This window comes from Primulina eburnea, chromosome 18 (assembly GCF_022965805.1).
Source record: "Primulina eburnea isolate SZY01 chromosome 18, ASM2296580v1, whole genome shotgun sequence".
Taxonomy (NCBI): domain Eukaryota; kingdom Viridiplantae; phylum Streptophyta; class Magnoliopsida; order Lamiales; family Gesneriaceae; genus Primulina; species Primulina eburnea.
In genome coordinates this window covers 31,961,376-31,978,027 of record NC_133118.1, presented here as the reverse complement: position 1 = coordinate 31,978,027, position 16,652 = coordinate 31,961,376, and the positions used below count along the sequence as shown (strand labels likewise).

Genomic DNA, 16,652 nt, shown 5'->3' with positions numbered 1-16,652 from the left:
ATTTAAAATAAATTTGACTGAGCTTTTGAATCCCTAAATACATTTTTCCGTCTCTTTCATTCCATTTCTATAATTTTTACTTTTCAGTACTAAATTTATATAAATATAAATATATATAATATTTATATATATATATATATATATATATATATATATATATTAATGATTGTTGTATACTAGTCGTATCGTGTCTAATATTTTTAAAATTTGACGTGTCGTCGTATCCGTATCTTATTCGATACGATACTCATACTCGTATCCATGCGACATAGCCTCCCACTTGTATTTCTTATGCAGTTACCTGAATTCATACAAAGACTTACTCTCAGGTGTGAAACATGAGCATCTCTTTGCTGCAAACCACTGATGTACATCCAGTCTGAATGTGCTCTTTTTTCGGATACGCTAAGCACACTACTTGTGAAGCTCGAGTAGAAAAAATGAATGGTTCGTAATATCTTCGAAGGCAAAAATTTGTGTGAGATGGTATCACGGGTCGTATTTTGTGAGACAGTATCTCTTATTTAGGTCATCCATGAAAAAGTATTACTTTTTATGCTAAGAATATTGGCTTTTATTATGAATATCAGTAGAGTTCACCTGTCTCACAGATAAAAATTCGTGAGACCGTCTCACAAAAGATCTACTCATCTTAAAATACTCTTTCGATTGACATCGACGATGTTGCATTTGTTGCGGAACCGGCTTACCTAATCTCGGATGGGGATCAAACACTTACATTTTAAAGGTATAGTCTGCTTCAGTGGGAGAGCAGAGTATCGTGCATTAATAAAATATAAGGTTGAGGCTCTTAGTTCCAAATGTTCATTATAAGATAAATGGTAAATAAATTAAATATTTCATGATAATTATTAAAAATCAAGGGCCCGCACAAATTGAATTTTATCTACACTAAAACTCTATATAATAATATACAGCAATAATAGAAATGAATCCTAAGGTATGAACTCCGTGATAGACATTAATACTCCAAGGACCTACTCCTCTCAATACCCGTGACCTCATTATTACACATTACTTCAATTTATGTAACCAACAATTTCACCAACTTATAATTATATCATCAAATTCCTTACTTATATATTTGTTTTCAAACTTCATTTCTCCAACTTGCCCACCAAAAAATGGATTCCACTTTCTCTACAATATTGATCATATCATTATTACTCCTTTTAGTTAGATTCAGCATGTCGTTCACCGTGATCATGTCCGATTCGGGTGCGCCACCTGCTCTAGTCGATGGGCCGCAATCCGGTCTGACCAGCTCCAGAAGTGGAGCTAAAACTGACCCTATAGAGCAAGAAGCGGTGTATGATGTGATGAGAGCTACCGGAAACGAATGGGCTACCGAGATTCCGGATGTGTGCCGTGGTCGTTGGCATGGGATCGAGTGCATGCCCGATAAAGACAATGTCTTCCATGTCGTATCGCTGTCGTTCGGTGCATTGTCCGACGACACGGCGTTCCCGACTTGCGATCCGACCCGTTCTTTCATCTCCCATTCCATTACTAGGCTCCCACATCTTCGGACCCTATTCTTTTACCGTTGCTTTACCTGATAACCCACAGCCAATCCCATCTTTTTTGGGCTTGTTGGGCTCCAATTTGCAAACTTTGGTTCTTAGGGAAAATGGACACATTGGGCCTATCCCATATGAGATAGGCAATTTGACCCGTTTAACAATCCTGGATCTCCACAGAAACAATCTAAACGGGTCGATTCCGATTTCACTCGGCCGGATTTCCGGTCTAAGTTCGTTAGATTTGAGTGGCAACAGACTCTCCGGTTCAATTCCTGATGTTTCTTTCCAAAGACTAAGCATACTAGACCTTAACCAAAATCATCTCACAGGTTCCATCCCTACACAACTTTTAAGCTGTGATTCTCTCCTAAAGGTAGATTTAAGTCGTAACCGCATTTCGGATCCGACACCGAATCTAAATGGTTTGAAAGACCTTATCCTTCTGGATTTAAGTTACAACATTATATCAAATCCATTCACATATCCTTTCAAGAATCTCAACTCCCTCCAAGCTCTAATCCTCAATGGCAACCCCTCAACGGCTACGACAATCCCGGAAGACGCTTTCGAGGGATTGAATAGTTTGATGATCTTAGGTTTATCCAACATGAATTTAGAAGGGCTGATACCGGAGTCAATAGATAAGCTGACAGAACTGCGCGTGTTGCATCTTAATGGCAACCAACTTAACGGAACCATACCACCAAATCTTGTGAATTTGAATGGTTTAAGTGAGCTTAGGCTAGATAACAACAGATTGGAAGGGCCTATTCCTTTCACAAGAGAAATGGTTTGGAGAATGAGAAGGAAATTAAAGCTTGATAATAATTTGGGACTTTGTTTCGATGCAAAAAGTGGGCTAGGAATTGATTTGGACACCTTGTCTGATGCAGGCATTGGCCATTGTGAGACACCGGAAGTCGGGCCAACAGTTACTCTGCAACATATGTTGAAATCAAACTCCAAATCAAGCGCTACGATGCACAAAACAACACTTTTGAGGAGTTTTCTTGGGCTGACTGCTGTTTTCTGGTTTGTTTTATGGATAGTGTGATCGAAGATTTTCTTGAAATTTCAGTGTAAGATTGTAAATATAGAGTATTTGTGAGTAGATGGTAAATTTCATTTTCTTGGTGACATTTTTGTGTTAGGTTGTGCTTCTTGTTTGTTCGAGTAGTCAACTGATTAAAAAAATTGTTGAAATGCCAAATTTTATGATCTTTTACCTTCTTTGACACTCGGATAATTTGCTCGATTAGGCCAGCCGTCTCTTATAAAATATATATATATATTATATACAAATGGAGGAAGAAATATTGTGGCGCACACAAATAAAAAATTGTTTAAGATGTGACGAAGGTGAATATTCGCTCGAGATTGATTTAGCCCAATGTTTATTACCAGTGTACAAGCATTTTATATTTTTTAATTTAATTAAAAAATTGGCAAAATGTTAAATTTAATATAAACAATCACAAAGAAAATTTAACTTGCAACGATCTTTTGGTGTTATTGAATTACATTTTTATATTTTAAAAAAAATAAAAAAATTTATGAAAAGTGGATAACTTGAGTACGATACATTTTAAAATATTTTTTTTTTTGTGAAATAAATAGATTCTGAAGAGCGTCGAAAGTATTTTTGCCAAGGGAAATAAACCTGCAACTACTTTACTGAACAACATAGAAAGAGAGAGACATTTGTTGGATTTCTTCAAAATGAGTTGCTCAACAGAAGGTAAATAATAAAATACCTTCGAACTTTAAAGTACAAAAAACTCTGGAGGTAGGGAATACTACATTATACAAAGGTATCTTCCCTATCACCTTCTGCAGTTTCGCCTTCCTCCAAGTTGCTGAATTCCAGGAAATGAGTAGGCCGATGATCCTCGTGATAGTATTCTCGAGGCGTCCCGAGTTTCATCCCATATTTCATGCTCACGGTATGTTTCACGCCCATAAAATTGTAATTCCATGGACCGTTGTCGGGTACCTGCACAACCAAAATTGATCACAAATGAGACTGGCAAGAGCAAGCAGATTACTTAAAAGAACTGGAGGAGGGTGTGATGTACCATGTAGAAACCGAGGAATCTATCACTCAAGAGCATTTGAACTTTCTCGTAGAAAGTCGGAAGGTAGCCATAGGGGTTACTCGCAGCATCTGTGTTGCTTTTTCCCCATTCATAACCAGAAGGGGTCAACTTATACGCGGTTAAAGAGCAAGAACCAGGAGTAAAACTGCATGTCAAAATTATGCACTTCTCTCCGTCCCATTGTTTGTTGTTTGACAAGATCCGTGCATGAGCAGCAAGGTCCTACATTCAGCATTAGATGATGATATGAGAGTATCCATGCAAAATGAGAGTAAACGAAGTATATAGATCGGGTCAAGTAGAAACCTGGGGTGACAGCTGAGGCAGTTCATTTGGTTGTGTATGCATCCATCCTAGAGGCTCCAAATCGTTCAGGAAATCATGCTCAGGAAGAGCTGATGGAAGATGAACCTGCTGATGAGTCCCCCACTGAGGGGGCATTGCAATACAACGAATCTCTTTGACTTGAGGGTTGTCTGGAGGACTTATGCCATAAAGGTAACCAGAAATTTGGGTGCGGAGGTCAGCAATACATATAAAGTTCTTCAGAATATTTTTAGGCATGATGTACGTGAATCCGGTTTCCTGCTCAAGAAAGGCAATCTTAGCGAGTGTTTTCCATGATAAGTACTTGATTCTAATATGACTTCAGGATGAAATTACCTTAATGTCTTCAGAGTTCACATATATGTGATTCACCCGGAGATGAAGATTTGTGGCGGATATTGCTCTGACTCGCCAGTCGGTTTTCGAACCAAATGCTGCTTGCTCATAGGGACTTGTAGTGGTGACTATTAATTCGTCTCCATGCACATTTGTGGTCCTCGTAGTGACTGCAGTGAGCTGACTAGCCTCCTTTGCCTAAACGGACATAAAAGTCAATTTATGATTAAAAAAAAAAAATTTTTTTTTGATAGGAAACATTAATATCTTAAATTAAAACATAGTTACATCATAGGCTTGGATAAAAAAATACAACTACTAAGCAGCAAAACAATAAACATACTGCAATTTATGCATGAGATGGGATCACCTGTTTCTCTATCTCAGCAATTTGTTGTCGCTGTTGTGAAGGTGGAGTAATCTCAGCTCCAAGAATTATATCACGGATCTCGGACTGGGTTAATGCGGACGTGTTCACATTGTTCTTCTTCGCATAGTCAGAAAGTATAAGATCTCTTAGAGCAACTTCAACCTATGTTACAGTTCACAAGAGAACAAAAGCATTAGAGAGAGTTGTTATATTTAGAAGCCATCAGTGATGTGAAATACAGAAATTTTCCCTCGGAACAGAAAACTATTGCGACAGCCACTGTCATACACATGGGCAATACACGGGCATGGACCGAAAAATCTCACCTTCATCCACTGTTCATCTGATAACGAAGGCCAGATGTGGTGAGCCTCGGTGACAATTGTCTTATCAGGCTTCAGCAACATCTTAGCTTTCTCATTGTTGACATGGAGGGCACGTAAAATCAATATCAGCCTAGAGAATGCCGTGTAAGATGAGATACTTTTCAGCCAATCATCATAAATGTTAAACAACACCATTTGTGGCTCTGTGGCCTTCAATATTAGATCACCAAATTTTTCGATCTTCAAGCAAGCCTGGAATGGTAACTGTAGCTCACTTCCTTTTATCACAATATTAGGGAAATCAAGCAAGTGGACCTCTAATGGATCCAACATGCCCTTGCGAGTCACAATAATCTGTTTTGGCTGTTCTTCGACAGGCAATGACCGTACCAGAGCAGCCACTTCTTCAGCAGTTTTCCACTTGGCCAGCTGACCAAGACGCTTTTGCCCAGCCCAGACACTTGTGTGGATAACCTGTAAGAGATTTACACAAACACAGTAAATTTATGCATAAATATCAAGATATTCGGGAAATATAGCAGGTTGTACAACCAACCTTCAGAAAAAGTTGACCAGTTCTGGGGTTGAAAATAAAAATGGCACCATTAATAGGTTTTGTCGTAAGATTTCCCTCAAAAGTTTTGTGAATGGTGACTCGATAGACATTTGTGTCATCAACAAACCAGATAATCTGATTGCTAAATATCTCCCCATAGTTCTGAGATGATAGATAAGGCTCTGTAGGTTCTGAGGAATACAACTGCAGCCCTTTTCTTATACGTTCTCTTAACACGTACAATGCTGGATTTGACTGCGTGCAAAAGATTTTAATATTAGCATGACTAGCTAACTAATCGGCAACAATAAATGTTAAAACAAAAAATTGAATGACACCTTCATAATCTTGTTCATGGCCTGGGCAAGTAATGGTTTTGACCCAGGGAACCAATTTCCAAAAGCAGAATGCAAGTTGTAGGCGAGATCCAGTCCTATCATTACCCCTGCACATGGAATCAACCAAGTTACTCGTCTGAGGTGTCAGCACTTGTAATAAATCATCTATTATATAAACAGCATACCAGTTGGTGCTGGATAGATAGACATATTATCTGTTGTGTAATCCATAAATTTTGCCCTGTTATATCGCTCAATATCATGGGAATCATAGTCACCCCAGCGAAGTTGAACATCAATCCAGTATTTATTGCTGGCTTTTTGGTCGAATACATCCTTCGATTCAGCCACAAGACTGGGCTTTGACATATGCCATCTTTGAGCGGCAAAAAGGAGAATGTCAGCACATGAGCTGTTCATTTTGTAGCTCTTTCTCGGATGAATTGTCTCTTTCTGAACAGTTTCTATCTCCAGAGCGTCCAACTCTTGATCCAAAACCTGGCAAAGGTCCATCACCACACTCTCATGTATCTTCTGCCACAAATGCGCACGGAATATCTGAATCAGAGATATCTTAAGCGTTGGTATCTTTCCATGCATAAAAATCCCTGTAAGATCCAGCTGCACTTGGAAGCCAACATATACATTTGCTCGGTTTATAGTTGGTGACCACCATAGTGTAAACCTTCTGTTAGGAATCTGATTGAGCCCAGATCTTTGTGCATTGGTTAATTTCTTATACTTCATGGACTCCTCAAAACCTGACGCTTTCTCCCAGAAAAGACCCTCCCATGTAGGGAAGCTGAAAAAGCAAGGAAGAAATATGGTGTCATCAAGTGGATAAAGGCAAAGATCGAGCAATAAAATGTTCAATCCAACATTTCACAAAAAGGCATTTCCACATATAAGTGTATTAAGGGTACAATAAACATACTGTTACTTACTATGTTCCCTTAAACAATGTATGCTCAAGAATTCCTTCAACTCCTCCCAGAGCTTGAATGACATCAGTACGATAGTTGTTTAAGTTCCACAACTTCCCATCATGCCTTTGGTGTGTCCACCAAAATGGATTTTGTTTCAGGACCTGATACTGTTTAAAATCTGTTCTCACCCTCCACCCTTTGTCATAAGCAAGGGTGTGTCGATCCTTTTGAAATAGAGTATTAATTCGAGGTATTCCACGATCCCAAGAATCCTACAAATCAAATAGAAAGAAATGTGTCAACATGCTTTTATTAAAACAAAATACAAGAAATATGCCCTATCAAGGAGAACACCTAGATAAACCTAGATATTACAAGAAAGGCCCAAACATGCTAAACCTTGGCGCACAATGTCCGTCAAAACTCTACTTTTTCTTTCCTTCAATGATCATGTTTTACATTTTTCGAGGGTGTGAAGGGAAAACACACTAGAGAGATACCTTGAAAATTGCAGCTACTAACATTGTTAAGTGTGTCACTAATATTATACCCCCGGAAGGCAAAATTAACAAAAAACCTACAGATTGGAAAAGTAAAATAGTTTTTAGGCTTACTTCCAAATCTTCCAGTGTTAAACGTCTGTTCTGTGCCTGGGCCTCCTGCCTCTTCAATGCATATTCAGCCCAAACACGCTGTGAATCAATGAACTCACTCTCCCATGGCTATCACAAAATTGAAGGCAAGATAGAGGTAAACAACAAGGTGAATTTAGAGCAAAAGACATGATAAAAGCAAGATTTCAATTCATCATACCTGTATGTAGCGATACAAATTGGGAATTAGTTGGTCCTCTTCATGACTCATTCCACTTCTAAAATGAGTCACGCCAACATCTGTTTGTTTACTATGCCGAAGGTCACTCTGAGGAATCAATATGTGCCCCATTGAAAGCATTCCAAGACCTCCAATTTCCTTTGGGGTGTAAAAGATGACAGGTGGGAACCTGAAAAGAAGAAATTTCAAAAAGATCTCAGAAATCAGGAAACAGAGAAAACAAAACCCACAAGAATAATTCATATCTTTACCTGCTAGGCATCTTCGAATTCAGCCCGATCTTAATACGAGTCTGTATTTTATTTTCACATTTTACTAGCAAATCTAACAGCTCCTGTGTGTGCACAGTTGCTTCACGGAAATAAGTCATAAGACCTGCCGGAACAAAAACTATTCAGTGTAAAAATAAAAGCAACAGCAGCACTACAACAATATACAGTTCATGCATTTTGGAAGAAGCTTCGAGCTCTAGAAGGAGATACTGAATCATTACCTATAAGAGCTGTATTCCATTTGTTGACAATCTTTGTAAATGTTGTTGAACCAGAGGACATGAGAATCTGTCTTACTCGATTCTCAAACACTTTCATGTGTTCATCATCTACCCGTAGGAAAGCAACAGCAGTGCGTTCTTTTGTCTGCTCATTTTGGAGGTTCCAAACCCCATCTCTTGTATTGCTAAAAGCCTCTTGTGTCATTCTTATCTTCGGTAAAATACGAATTTCAAATCCAGACCTGCACACATCATTAATTTATTATGTTTCAAGTGATATGCATATGTGTGCGTGTGTACATCAATTATATAGCAGATATACAGCTATATAGTTGAAAAGGTAGAGTAACAAAAGAAATAGTCTAAAGTACATGCTAAAGAGCAAGTTCGGATTGTCTTTGCTATAGACAGACACAAAGCTGTTCTCCCATTCAAGTGTGGTGATGCTTCTAGGTAGGCGGTTCTTCATATCCCAAAAGACACTTCTCCCTAAATTGACTGCAAGATACAAAATGCCATGACCAAAAGTTTGCATCGAATTTAATTGGCTTTGACATTACAATAAAAATATAAAATAATACTAAATAATTGAAGGTGGTTGGCAAAGAAGAGCATTACCATCATGCTTCATGAGTCGCATTCTGGCATCTCTTGGCCAGCACTTTTTGTTATTATAGCCAACCATATTTTCATTGTTAGGATCAGGATGCTCTGTGAGGTATCGCTGGATAAGGTCCCGAGCCTCTTCATGGGTAAAACGAAATAGTATGTGAACCTTATCAATGTATCTGGAGTACAACCGAATTGGATGCCGTGTTTCAATTCTAGTGTCATGGTACGTAATAAACTCATTAGGCATCTGTGGTGGACCAGCAATTTCACTGGCTCGAGTTAGACCAAGAAGTAGAAGATCCAAGACAAGTCCAAAGTACTGCACCACAAAAGAAGCAAACTGCAGACCACGAATAAGCCCATATGAGTTTGTATGACTCATATCTTTGTACGAAAGGACAACGTTATTCTTCGCAGTAACATAATCAGCTATGTTATGGTCAAGAACCAGCCGAAGAAGCCTGCAACAATATTAAAATATAATATAAGCACGTGATTTTAAACCCCCCACCCACCACAAAAAACAGAGAAAATCATGTTGCTTACCTGTTAAGCATGGTTAGATCAATTTTTTCGAAAAATTTCTCAAATTTAGTCTGAAGCATCACCACACACTGCCCTTCACTGGTGTCCCAAATGCTTTGTAAGTTATTTATACCCTGACACCATTTGTAAACGAGCAATGGTGGTGGTTCTGAATCTGCAGGCTTAATCCAGTTCGGAAAAAGGTGGCGCTTATCACCTTCGTACCACAGGTACTGATCGAGATATGCATCAGTAATCTTTTCAAGTGGTTCAATCTCATAAACTGGAATTAGATAGCTATACAGATCCATGAACTCAATGCCAACCTGCAGACCACTCAAGTATCAGCTTAACATGTTTATTTTCGAAAAATTGGGTGCAATGGTAAACCGCAAGTCTTTCTTATCATTAAACCACAAAACATTTTGCACCTTATGAGAATATTTATGCTTCCCAAAAGCTGTGAATTTACATAAAGGAATTTGGATTTCTTTGGCAACTTACTTCCTTGAAGGCACGCTGTGTAAGCAAATGACGCTTAATACGAGACAACGCCTCATGAGGATTGTCATAGGCTTGTTCAATCAGACCCAACTCTTCTCTTTGTAGCTGGTTTAGCCTGACAGCAACACTGTAAGATTCCTTCAGTCTCTCCAAAGCAAGAATGAGAAGCTTTGTGTCATGCTTGTAAGATAATGGAGGGAATGGTATAGGAGAGAATTTTCTTGACTCCAACCAATGCACAGTAGTTGTGTATATTGCCACGGCTTCCTCAGGTGTGACATATGGGCCATCTTTCAGATAGTTGTGCTGGCGTTCCTGAAGAGAGTGAAAAAAAGAAGTTTCAGAAAGTGGCATTACAGAGAATATTAATAAAAACCACAGGAGGAAGAAAGACTGGAGCAAGCATCCAGATTACAACACAAATTCTAAGTGAGAACATGATAAAAAGATCGTACCTGTTCTGCCTTTAGCCAAAGGCGAGTCAACCTTCCAAGATTCTTTCGACAAACAGTTTTATCAACGGTTGCTCCTCTCCTGATACGTTCACGATTATAATGAGCAACATTCGTCCACCAATCAGCTTTTGACTTGACATAACGTAGTATCATGTTCTCAATGGGAACAGGTAAACCAGGTACCTAATACGAGGAAAGATAATTGACAACAAACTTCAGCCCAAGTCCAATCAAATAAAATAATGATATTACCATCAAGATCATCGCAAGGAATTGTCAAACAGCAAAGAACAGCAAAGATACATACCTTCCAGGGAATATTTGCTTTCCAGCAACGCCATGCTTCACTCAAATGCTGCAAAATAGTTCTTGCTTTATTCTGTTTGATACCCTCTGCGGAGTCAAATGGACATGGCAAAAGGACATTTAAGTCACATGGTAGGGGGGAAAAGATAAAAAAAACAGAAACTGTTTATATACTAACCTGGCATAGCATCAAGAACATCGTGCATGACAGCAGCACGAAGCTCCAAATCAAAGTGGCTTTCAACACGCTGCTTTGTGACTGTTTTAGCCACTCCTTTGGAATGACGTCCCTCAAACTGTCTAGCAAGTAAATTCCCTAACCACCTTTCCAAGAGAGGCACTATTCCACGAAGAAAAAACAACCATACCCTCCACATAGGTGCCCAAAAACCACATCCAGGACCTTTTCCAACAGGCCCGGTATTAAATCGGTAATAAATCAAATGCTTCAAATCTTTGCACATTCGTATCTGCCGCATGAGCCTGTATTTATACCGGTACATACCGGTTAACTGGCCAACGTGTGAAAAAATGTATTGCAGCCCATCTGCCAACTGAAATGCATCGACGTTTCCCAACCGGAACTGAATATTCGCATCAACAACAAGCTTTGTCAATCGCAGAATTTCACGACATAGATGAAAAGCATTACCAAACCGTGACTTTTTGCGTTCCTTGGTGGTAAGGGTCTTCACAGGCTTCAAGTTAAAATTATAGTCAAGGTGGAGATAGTTCAAATTCTTCCTATGGATCAGTAAATTCAGCATATTGTACCCTTGCTTACAAACTTGTAGGCCAGCTTCAGCCCAATCAAGTTCAGTAGTCTGGAAAAATTTTGTGGATTGCAGAGACCTGAATAAGTGCTTCTTCTTCTGAGCCTTTGGAGGTCGGTGATGCAGTTCATTCAACACAAAACATTTCAACAGTTTCTGGTAACTGACTCGAACTTTAACAGGGTATGATGGAGGACTGAAGAAATGCAATCAGGAGAATATTAGGAGAACAAGGTATTAATGGATTTGATAAGACAGTCGTTCAACATGCATAACCCTAAAAATTGAAATTTGGAAGCTTACCAGTGTTCCTTAAACCATTCAGACACAAGAGGTATGTCTTCAGCCCGCCGCATCCGACCAGATCGCATGCTAAAGGGGCGTGGGGCAAACAAAAGTGAAATTCCAGCAGCTGTAGTGTCAGTGTAGATTGGCGTACCAGAAAGTAATGGTTCGACCTCCTCCGGCAAGACAAAATCATCATCTTCATCATTTTCATAATTCTTCTTATCTCTCCTATCTTTGTTCGTGCTTGTTATTGGGTGAATAAGAGGATCGTAATAAAATGCAGGTAAATCGGGATCCTCAGTTTTTATGTACATCACCATTGGAGTGTGATAGATGCAAAGCTTAACTTTCCTGGGTCTATTATTATACAGGTGAGGGAAGGCAATCCTGTACTCTGTCCTGAGAGGAGACCGGATGATAAGTTTATTGATGTCATTAAATTCATTCCAATCTTCATCACCTTTCTCCATGTCACGATACAAAGGTTCAAACTTAGGCCCACCTGCCAAAGGACATCGTCAGAGCATATTCAAGGAAAGTGACAAACATGGACCAATCTTCACTTATCAATCTAAAAACCACTGAAGCACCAAACCAAAAATTAGGAGAGAATGATTTGTAGAAGGCATGCAATGGAGCTCTCCACAGATATTGTGTGGCATTGCACAATACATAGATTAAATAAATCCAAATGCAGAAAAATTCACAAACAAGTCTATAATTTTAAAACTAATGTTTCTGCAGTAAATTATGAACCCAGTTTATCAATCATACCAGGTATGCACATGTTCAGTGCTTTTGCAGTGAAAAATGACTCCATGTCAAAAAGGTAATAATAATTGCCATCGCTCAAATCAGAAAGCAACTGTCCAGAAAGCCGGTGTAGTGTTGCCATAATTGGAAGTGAGAGATGCCACTTCCGGTAGCTGGGCCCATTTATAAGCTTTGTTTTCACGAGAGGCTTATGATCATAGAACCAAGTATGAACCGCTGAATCTTCTTCCTCGTCCATCTCTAACTGGATTGGCTCCAAAGGATCCACATCCAGGATATTATCAGCATAGTCCAGTGGGGGTTCTTCATCATCAAATGGAGGAAAGCGCATTCTCTTGAAGTGCCGTCTATCTCTTTTCTCTCTTCGCATCATGATCCACATAGTTCCCCACTAAAAAATTATCATACACAATATAAACATAAATTCAGAACTATGTTGTTAAGATTATATAAAGACTCCCAGAAAGGTCACTAGACAACAAACAGAAAGCCGAGGACATAGGTGTAGCTTTGCACGCATAAAGCCATACCTGTGCTAAATAGATTGGTTCAACAACCCATGGTATTTCATTTACAAAAGTAATAGCACCAGTAATATGGTAAAGAACCTTCACTTCACGAACCTATGGACATAAACCAAAAGCAAATTAATATGAATGCCTCCTTGACCCTTGTACCACATCACAAATCATTCAAGAGGAAAACCAACCATCACACCATTTATCAAACATGAATACCTGTTCCCATGGCATGGGCATATTTTCAAGAAGTTTATATACAGCATGTGGGACAAACTTGAGAGCTCCTAAATAGACACGTTTGTCGTGACGAAATTTCTTTGATGACATGTCACCATGATCCCTGCCAAATAAGAAAACGAAGAAATCTTGATAGTTAAATTATTGGAGAAAACATGTATAAAGTGGGTGTAAGAGAAAGCCACATCAAGCTGTTAAACAACTAAATAACATAAAACTGCGTATCGAAGTTGCAAACAAAACTCTCACCACTTAAACAGCGAGTAGTTCATAATTGGATGCTAACGTAATTATAGTTTTAAAAAGATGAGAGAGTGGTCAAACAAAAGATATGAATGGTAAATGAGATGTTAATCTTAGATAAGCAAGAGCCCAAAACTTGAAATTCAAACTGTGATCGAAGGACACTTGTAAATAGAGTGACATAAAATTTTAGTAAATGACTATCTGGTAGTTAATAAGAACTTACATGATCGGACAGCGTGAGTTAGCTGTTAGAAAATAAAAACCTAGATATATATCATGGTGGACAGAATAACCAAAACTAATTCAAGTATCATCCCCCTAAAAAATAGGAAATGTTTTCCCTTCATTATCTTCAGTTCTTTCCCTACCACCACAAGGCAAGACCAGACTTTTACAGTCCTAGGTCCAATAATGTAGGTTAACATCATAAATCAGAATCCACCAAACTTGAAAGCTTTCCAGGATTGTGAAAGATTGGCATAGAATTTTAATTGAAGGAAGAGTATGAAATAAGTACTGGCAATGTACAAACATTAAAGGTGACATAGAATCACCAGTAGACAGTAAGATTAAGAGTGATCACTAACAACTAACTGACTTAGTTTTCACAGGTTGCGTCTAATAAATCAAGGAGAACCAAACTCTCCTAAAAGAAAACGGAGATTCGTATAACTACAAAGAGATTAAAGCTTTGCATAGAAAATACTCTGAATTTGCCAGCGGAGGAAGGAAAGGACGCACTATCAAAGTGCAGTTGAATGAATAGGCAAAAACCATCACCAACCAATAGCAACGTTTAAACATAAACAATTAAAAATCTTCCAAAATTAAACTTCAAAGCTCCAGGTAACATATCTTAAGACTAAAGCAAGCTAGAGTTTGAACAGTAAGTAGGCAAGAAAGTAAACATACCGAATGATTTTCCTCACGTGTTCGGGTGGCATGTCCTCCTTCTGCGTCTCAACGAAACCGAACTTCCTCTTATCGCTGTACCGTTTCGAGTTGAGCTGCATCCACTTCCTCGCTCTCTCGTCGAGCTGCACCTCGCTCGGAACCACTGTGTACGATGGCGGCAAAGACATGGGTGGAGGAGGAGCAACCGGTGGCACTCCGCTTGTTCCCGGAGGCGGAGGAGGAGGAGGCATCCCCGCAGCTCCGCCGCTTCCACTCGTCCCCGGTGGCGCCAGATTGTTGATATTAGTATTCCACATTTCCTGCCCGTTGTTGTACATGATTTACAGGAAACAAAACATGAATCCGAAGTTCAGAGATTTTGGGGAATTCCGGTAGGGTTTAGGGGTTTCCGAAGCTAAACGAGTGATTCAAGCGTTCTTCTCAGTGGATCCGGAGACAGACAGAGAAATGAGACGAAGCTCAAAATGGGCCGGACTTTGTATATACCGTTACCAAATGGGTGATAAAACGGTCAATTTCACCGACCATATGATGTGGGCTGATTCCATTATGGGCCTTTTGTATTATGGGTACTATTTTTTATTTGGGCTCTCATATGATGTACATATAGGCCCAGTTGAGGTTGTCATGGAAATTATTTTGAAGAATTAAAAATAAATAAATATTAATTATAGTAGATTTTATACATACTCAAAATATGAATCATTACTCGAATCCTTCCCAAATCAAATATATCCTTCTAAATTAAATCAATCATTATCAATAAATAATTGATTGGAGTGATGAAATTAATGGAATTGATTTTAAATTATTTCATTACATTTTTATGGTGTAAAAAAATTACAAATATTGATTGATTGACTTTAGATTTTTTGTTCAAAAAAATATCAAAATAACTTATTAGTAGCTTCCAAAACTCAGATGATGAGATGCAATCAATGAAGTTAGTATCATCATATTATATCGAATGTCCAATTTTTTTTCTAAAGACGGTTTGTGAGACGGATCTCTTATTTGGGTCATCCATGAAAAAGTATTACTTTTTATACTAAGAGTATTAATTTTTATTGTGAATATCGGTAGGGTTGACTCGTCTCACATAATAAAATCCGTGAGACGGTCTCACATGAAACTCACTCCTATATTTTTATAGATGACATATATATCCAGAACAATTTTTGGACTCTTGGGTAGTGTATTGTCCTTATATTAGCATGAACTCAACTTCGAAAAGGCACCCGTCGTCAAGTTTGGTACTTTTCAAAAAAATGCATTTGTAATTTTATTTATTTAATTTGTGGTTATTGTTATTGATCCCTCGAGTTTAAATCTTCTGGGTTTTATATAGAAGCGTTTCACGATAATATTCGACATTATGCAAATAATCGTATCGCATTATTTTTCCAAAAAATAAGTAAAGTAGATTGTTAAGATAAAATTTAAATAAAAGTTATCGTGAATTAAAAACTAAATTGATTTGACTTGGCCAAAATTAATGAATACAGATCATCTAAACTGAACTGACTCGCTGGAAGAATTACTAAGCTGATACAAGATGAAACGGACAAAACAAGTCGTGTTGTCCAAACTAAAATTATCTGAACAATATCTACAATAACTTAAATAGAAGAATGTTGTTCACATATATTATGTAGTAGAACATATCAGCTCGCATGTTAATCTGGTAATATTATCTGAGAACAATATATAGTTATCTCCAAATATTTTCCAAAGATAGAATATAAGATGTGTTGGTTACTCCTTCTAGCTAGTATCCAATAAATGCGAATTGGTCATTTCTATTTTCGGAAACAAGACAAGCGCACATTACATCGTTCTGCACAATTTGGTTATTCAATATATTTGTGAGTATCGTCTCTATTTATTGATGTTAGAAACCAATATCTATAAAAGATAATGCATCTAAATTGAAGATGACTATCGTTACATTGAACATAATCAGCATTATCAAAATACTCAGCATCTCTCAAGCGGATTTATCATAAGCTGATTTGTATACACATTGAGTTCTATCAGATCGATTAAGGATCATCTTGCCCACACTTTGTTCTCACTCATCATTTGTAAAACGCACGAGCTTCATTGTATTGTGAAAATATCTGTAACTGTCAGAAGTCTGTTTCTAAACATATTAAGTTAAGAAATAATTACTAGAAGTTTCGGCTCAATATGGTTGGTGAACCAAATTGTAGTATATTTTTACAAACGATGGTACCGATAAAATATTTTAGTGAAATCTTTCTGGAAATAGAAAAATGGGGTCTATAGAAACTCAGTTTTTCGAACTTACATAAATAAATTCTTGTATTTTTTATTTTCAATCATCTTA

General features: G+C 38.0%; 2 protein-coding genes across 2 annotated transcripts; one reads left to right on the top strand and one right to left on the bottom strand.

Annotated features, from left to right (window-relative positions):
* The first annotated feature begins 1,115 nt into the window (after positions 1-1,115).
* Positions 1,116-2,635, top strand: LOC140819494 (protein TOO MANY MOUTHS). Its single transcript, XM_073179615.1, is given in 2 exon segments — positions 1,116-1,571; positions 1,573-2,635. Coding segments are annotated over 2 exon segments (1,452 nt in total). The 5' UTR covers positions 1,116-1,145; the 3' UTR covers positions 2,599-2,635.
* Positions 2,636-3,195: 560 nt separating this feature from the next.
* Positions 3,196-14,769, bottom strand: LOC140819355 (pre-mRNA-processing-splicing factor 8A-like). The gene is made up of 26 exons (XM_073179401.1): positions 14,300-14,769; positions 13,121-13,244; positions 12,914-13,006; positions 12,384-12,774; positions 11,625-12,111; positions 10,727-11,517; positions 10,550-10,635; positions 10,243-10,425; positions 9,788-10,102; positions 9,305-9,609; positions 8,765-9,219; positions 8,518-8,644; positions 8,147-8,388; positions 7,905-8,028; positions 7,633-7,822; positions 7,434-7,541; positions 6,838-7,091; positions 6,079-6,695; positions 5,894-6,000; positions 5,556-5,810; positions 5,000-5,473; positions 4,674-4,835; positions 4,304-4,501; positions 3,947-4,225; positions 3,620-3,862; positions 3,196-3,537 (listed from the first exon to the last, which is right to left on the bottom strand). The coding sequence occupies exons 1-26, from the start codon at positions 14,617-14,619 to the stop codon at positions 3,346-3,348; spliced, it is 7,122 nt and encodes a 2,373-aa protein (XP_073035502.1). The 5' UTR covers positions 14,620-14,769; the 3' UTR covers positions 3,196-3,345.
* Positions 14,770-16,652: the final 1,883 nt, after the last annotated feature.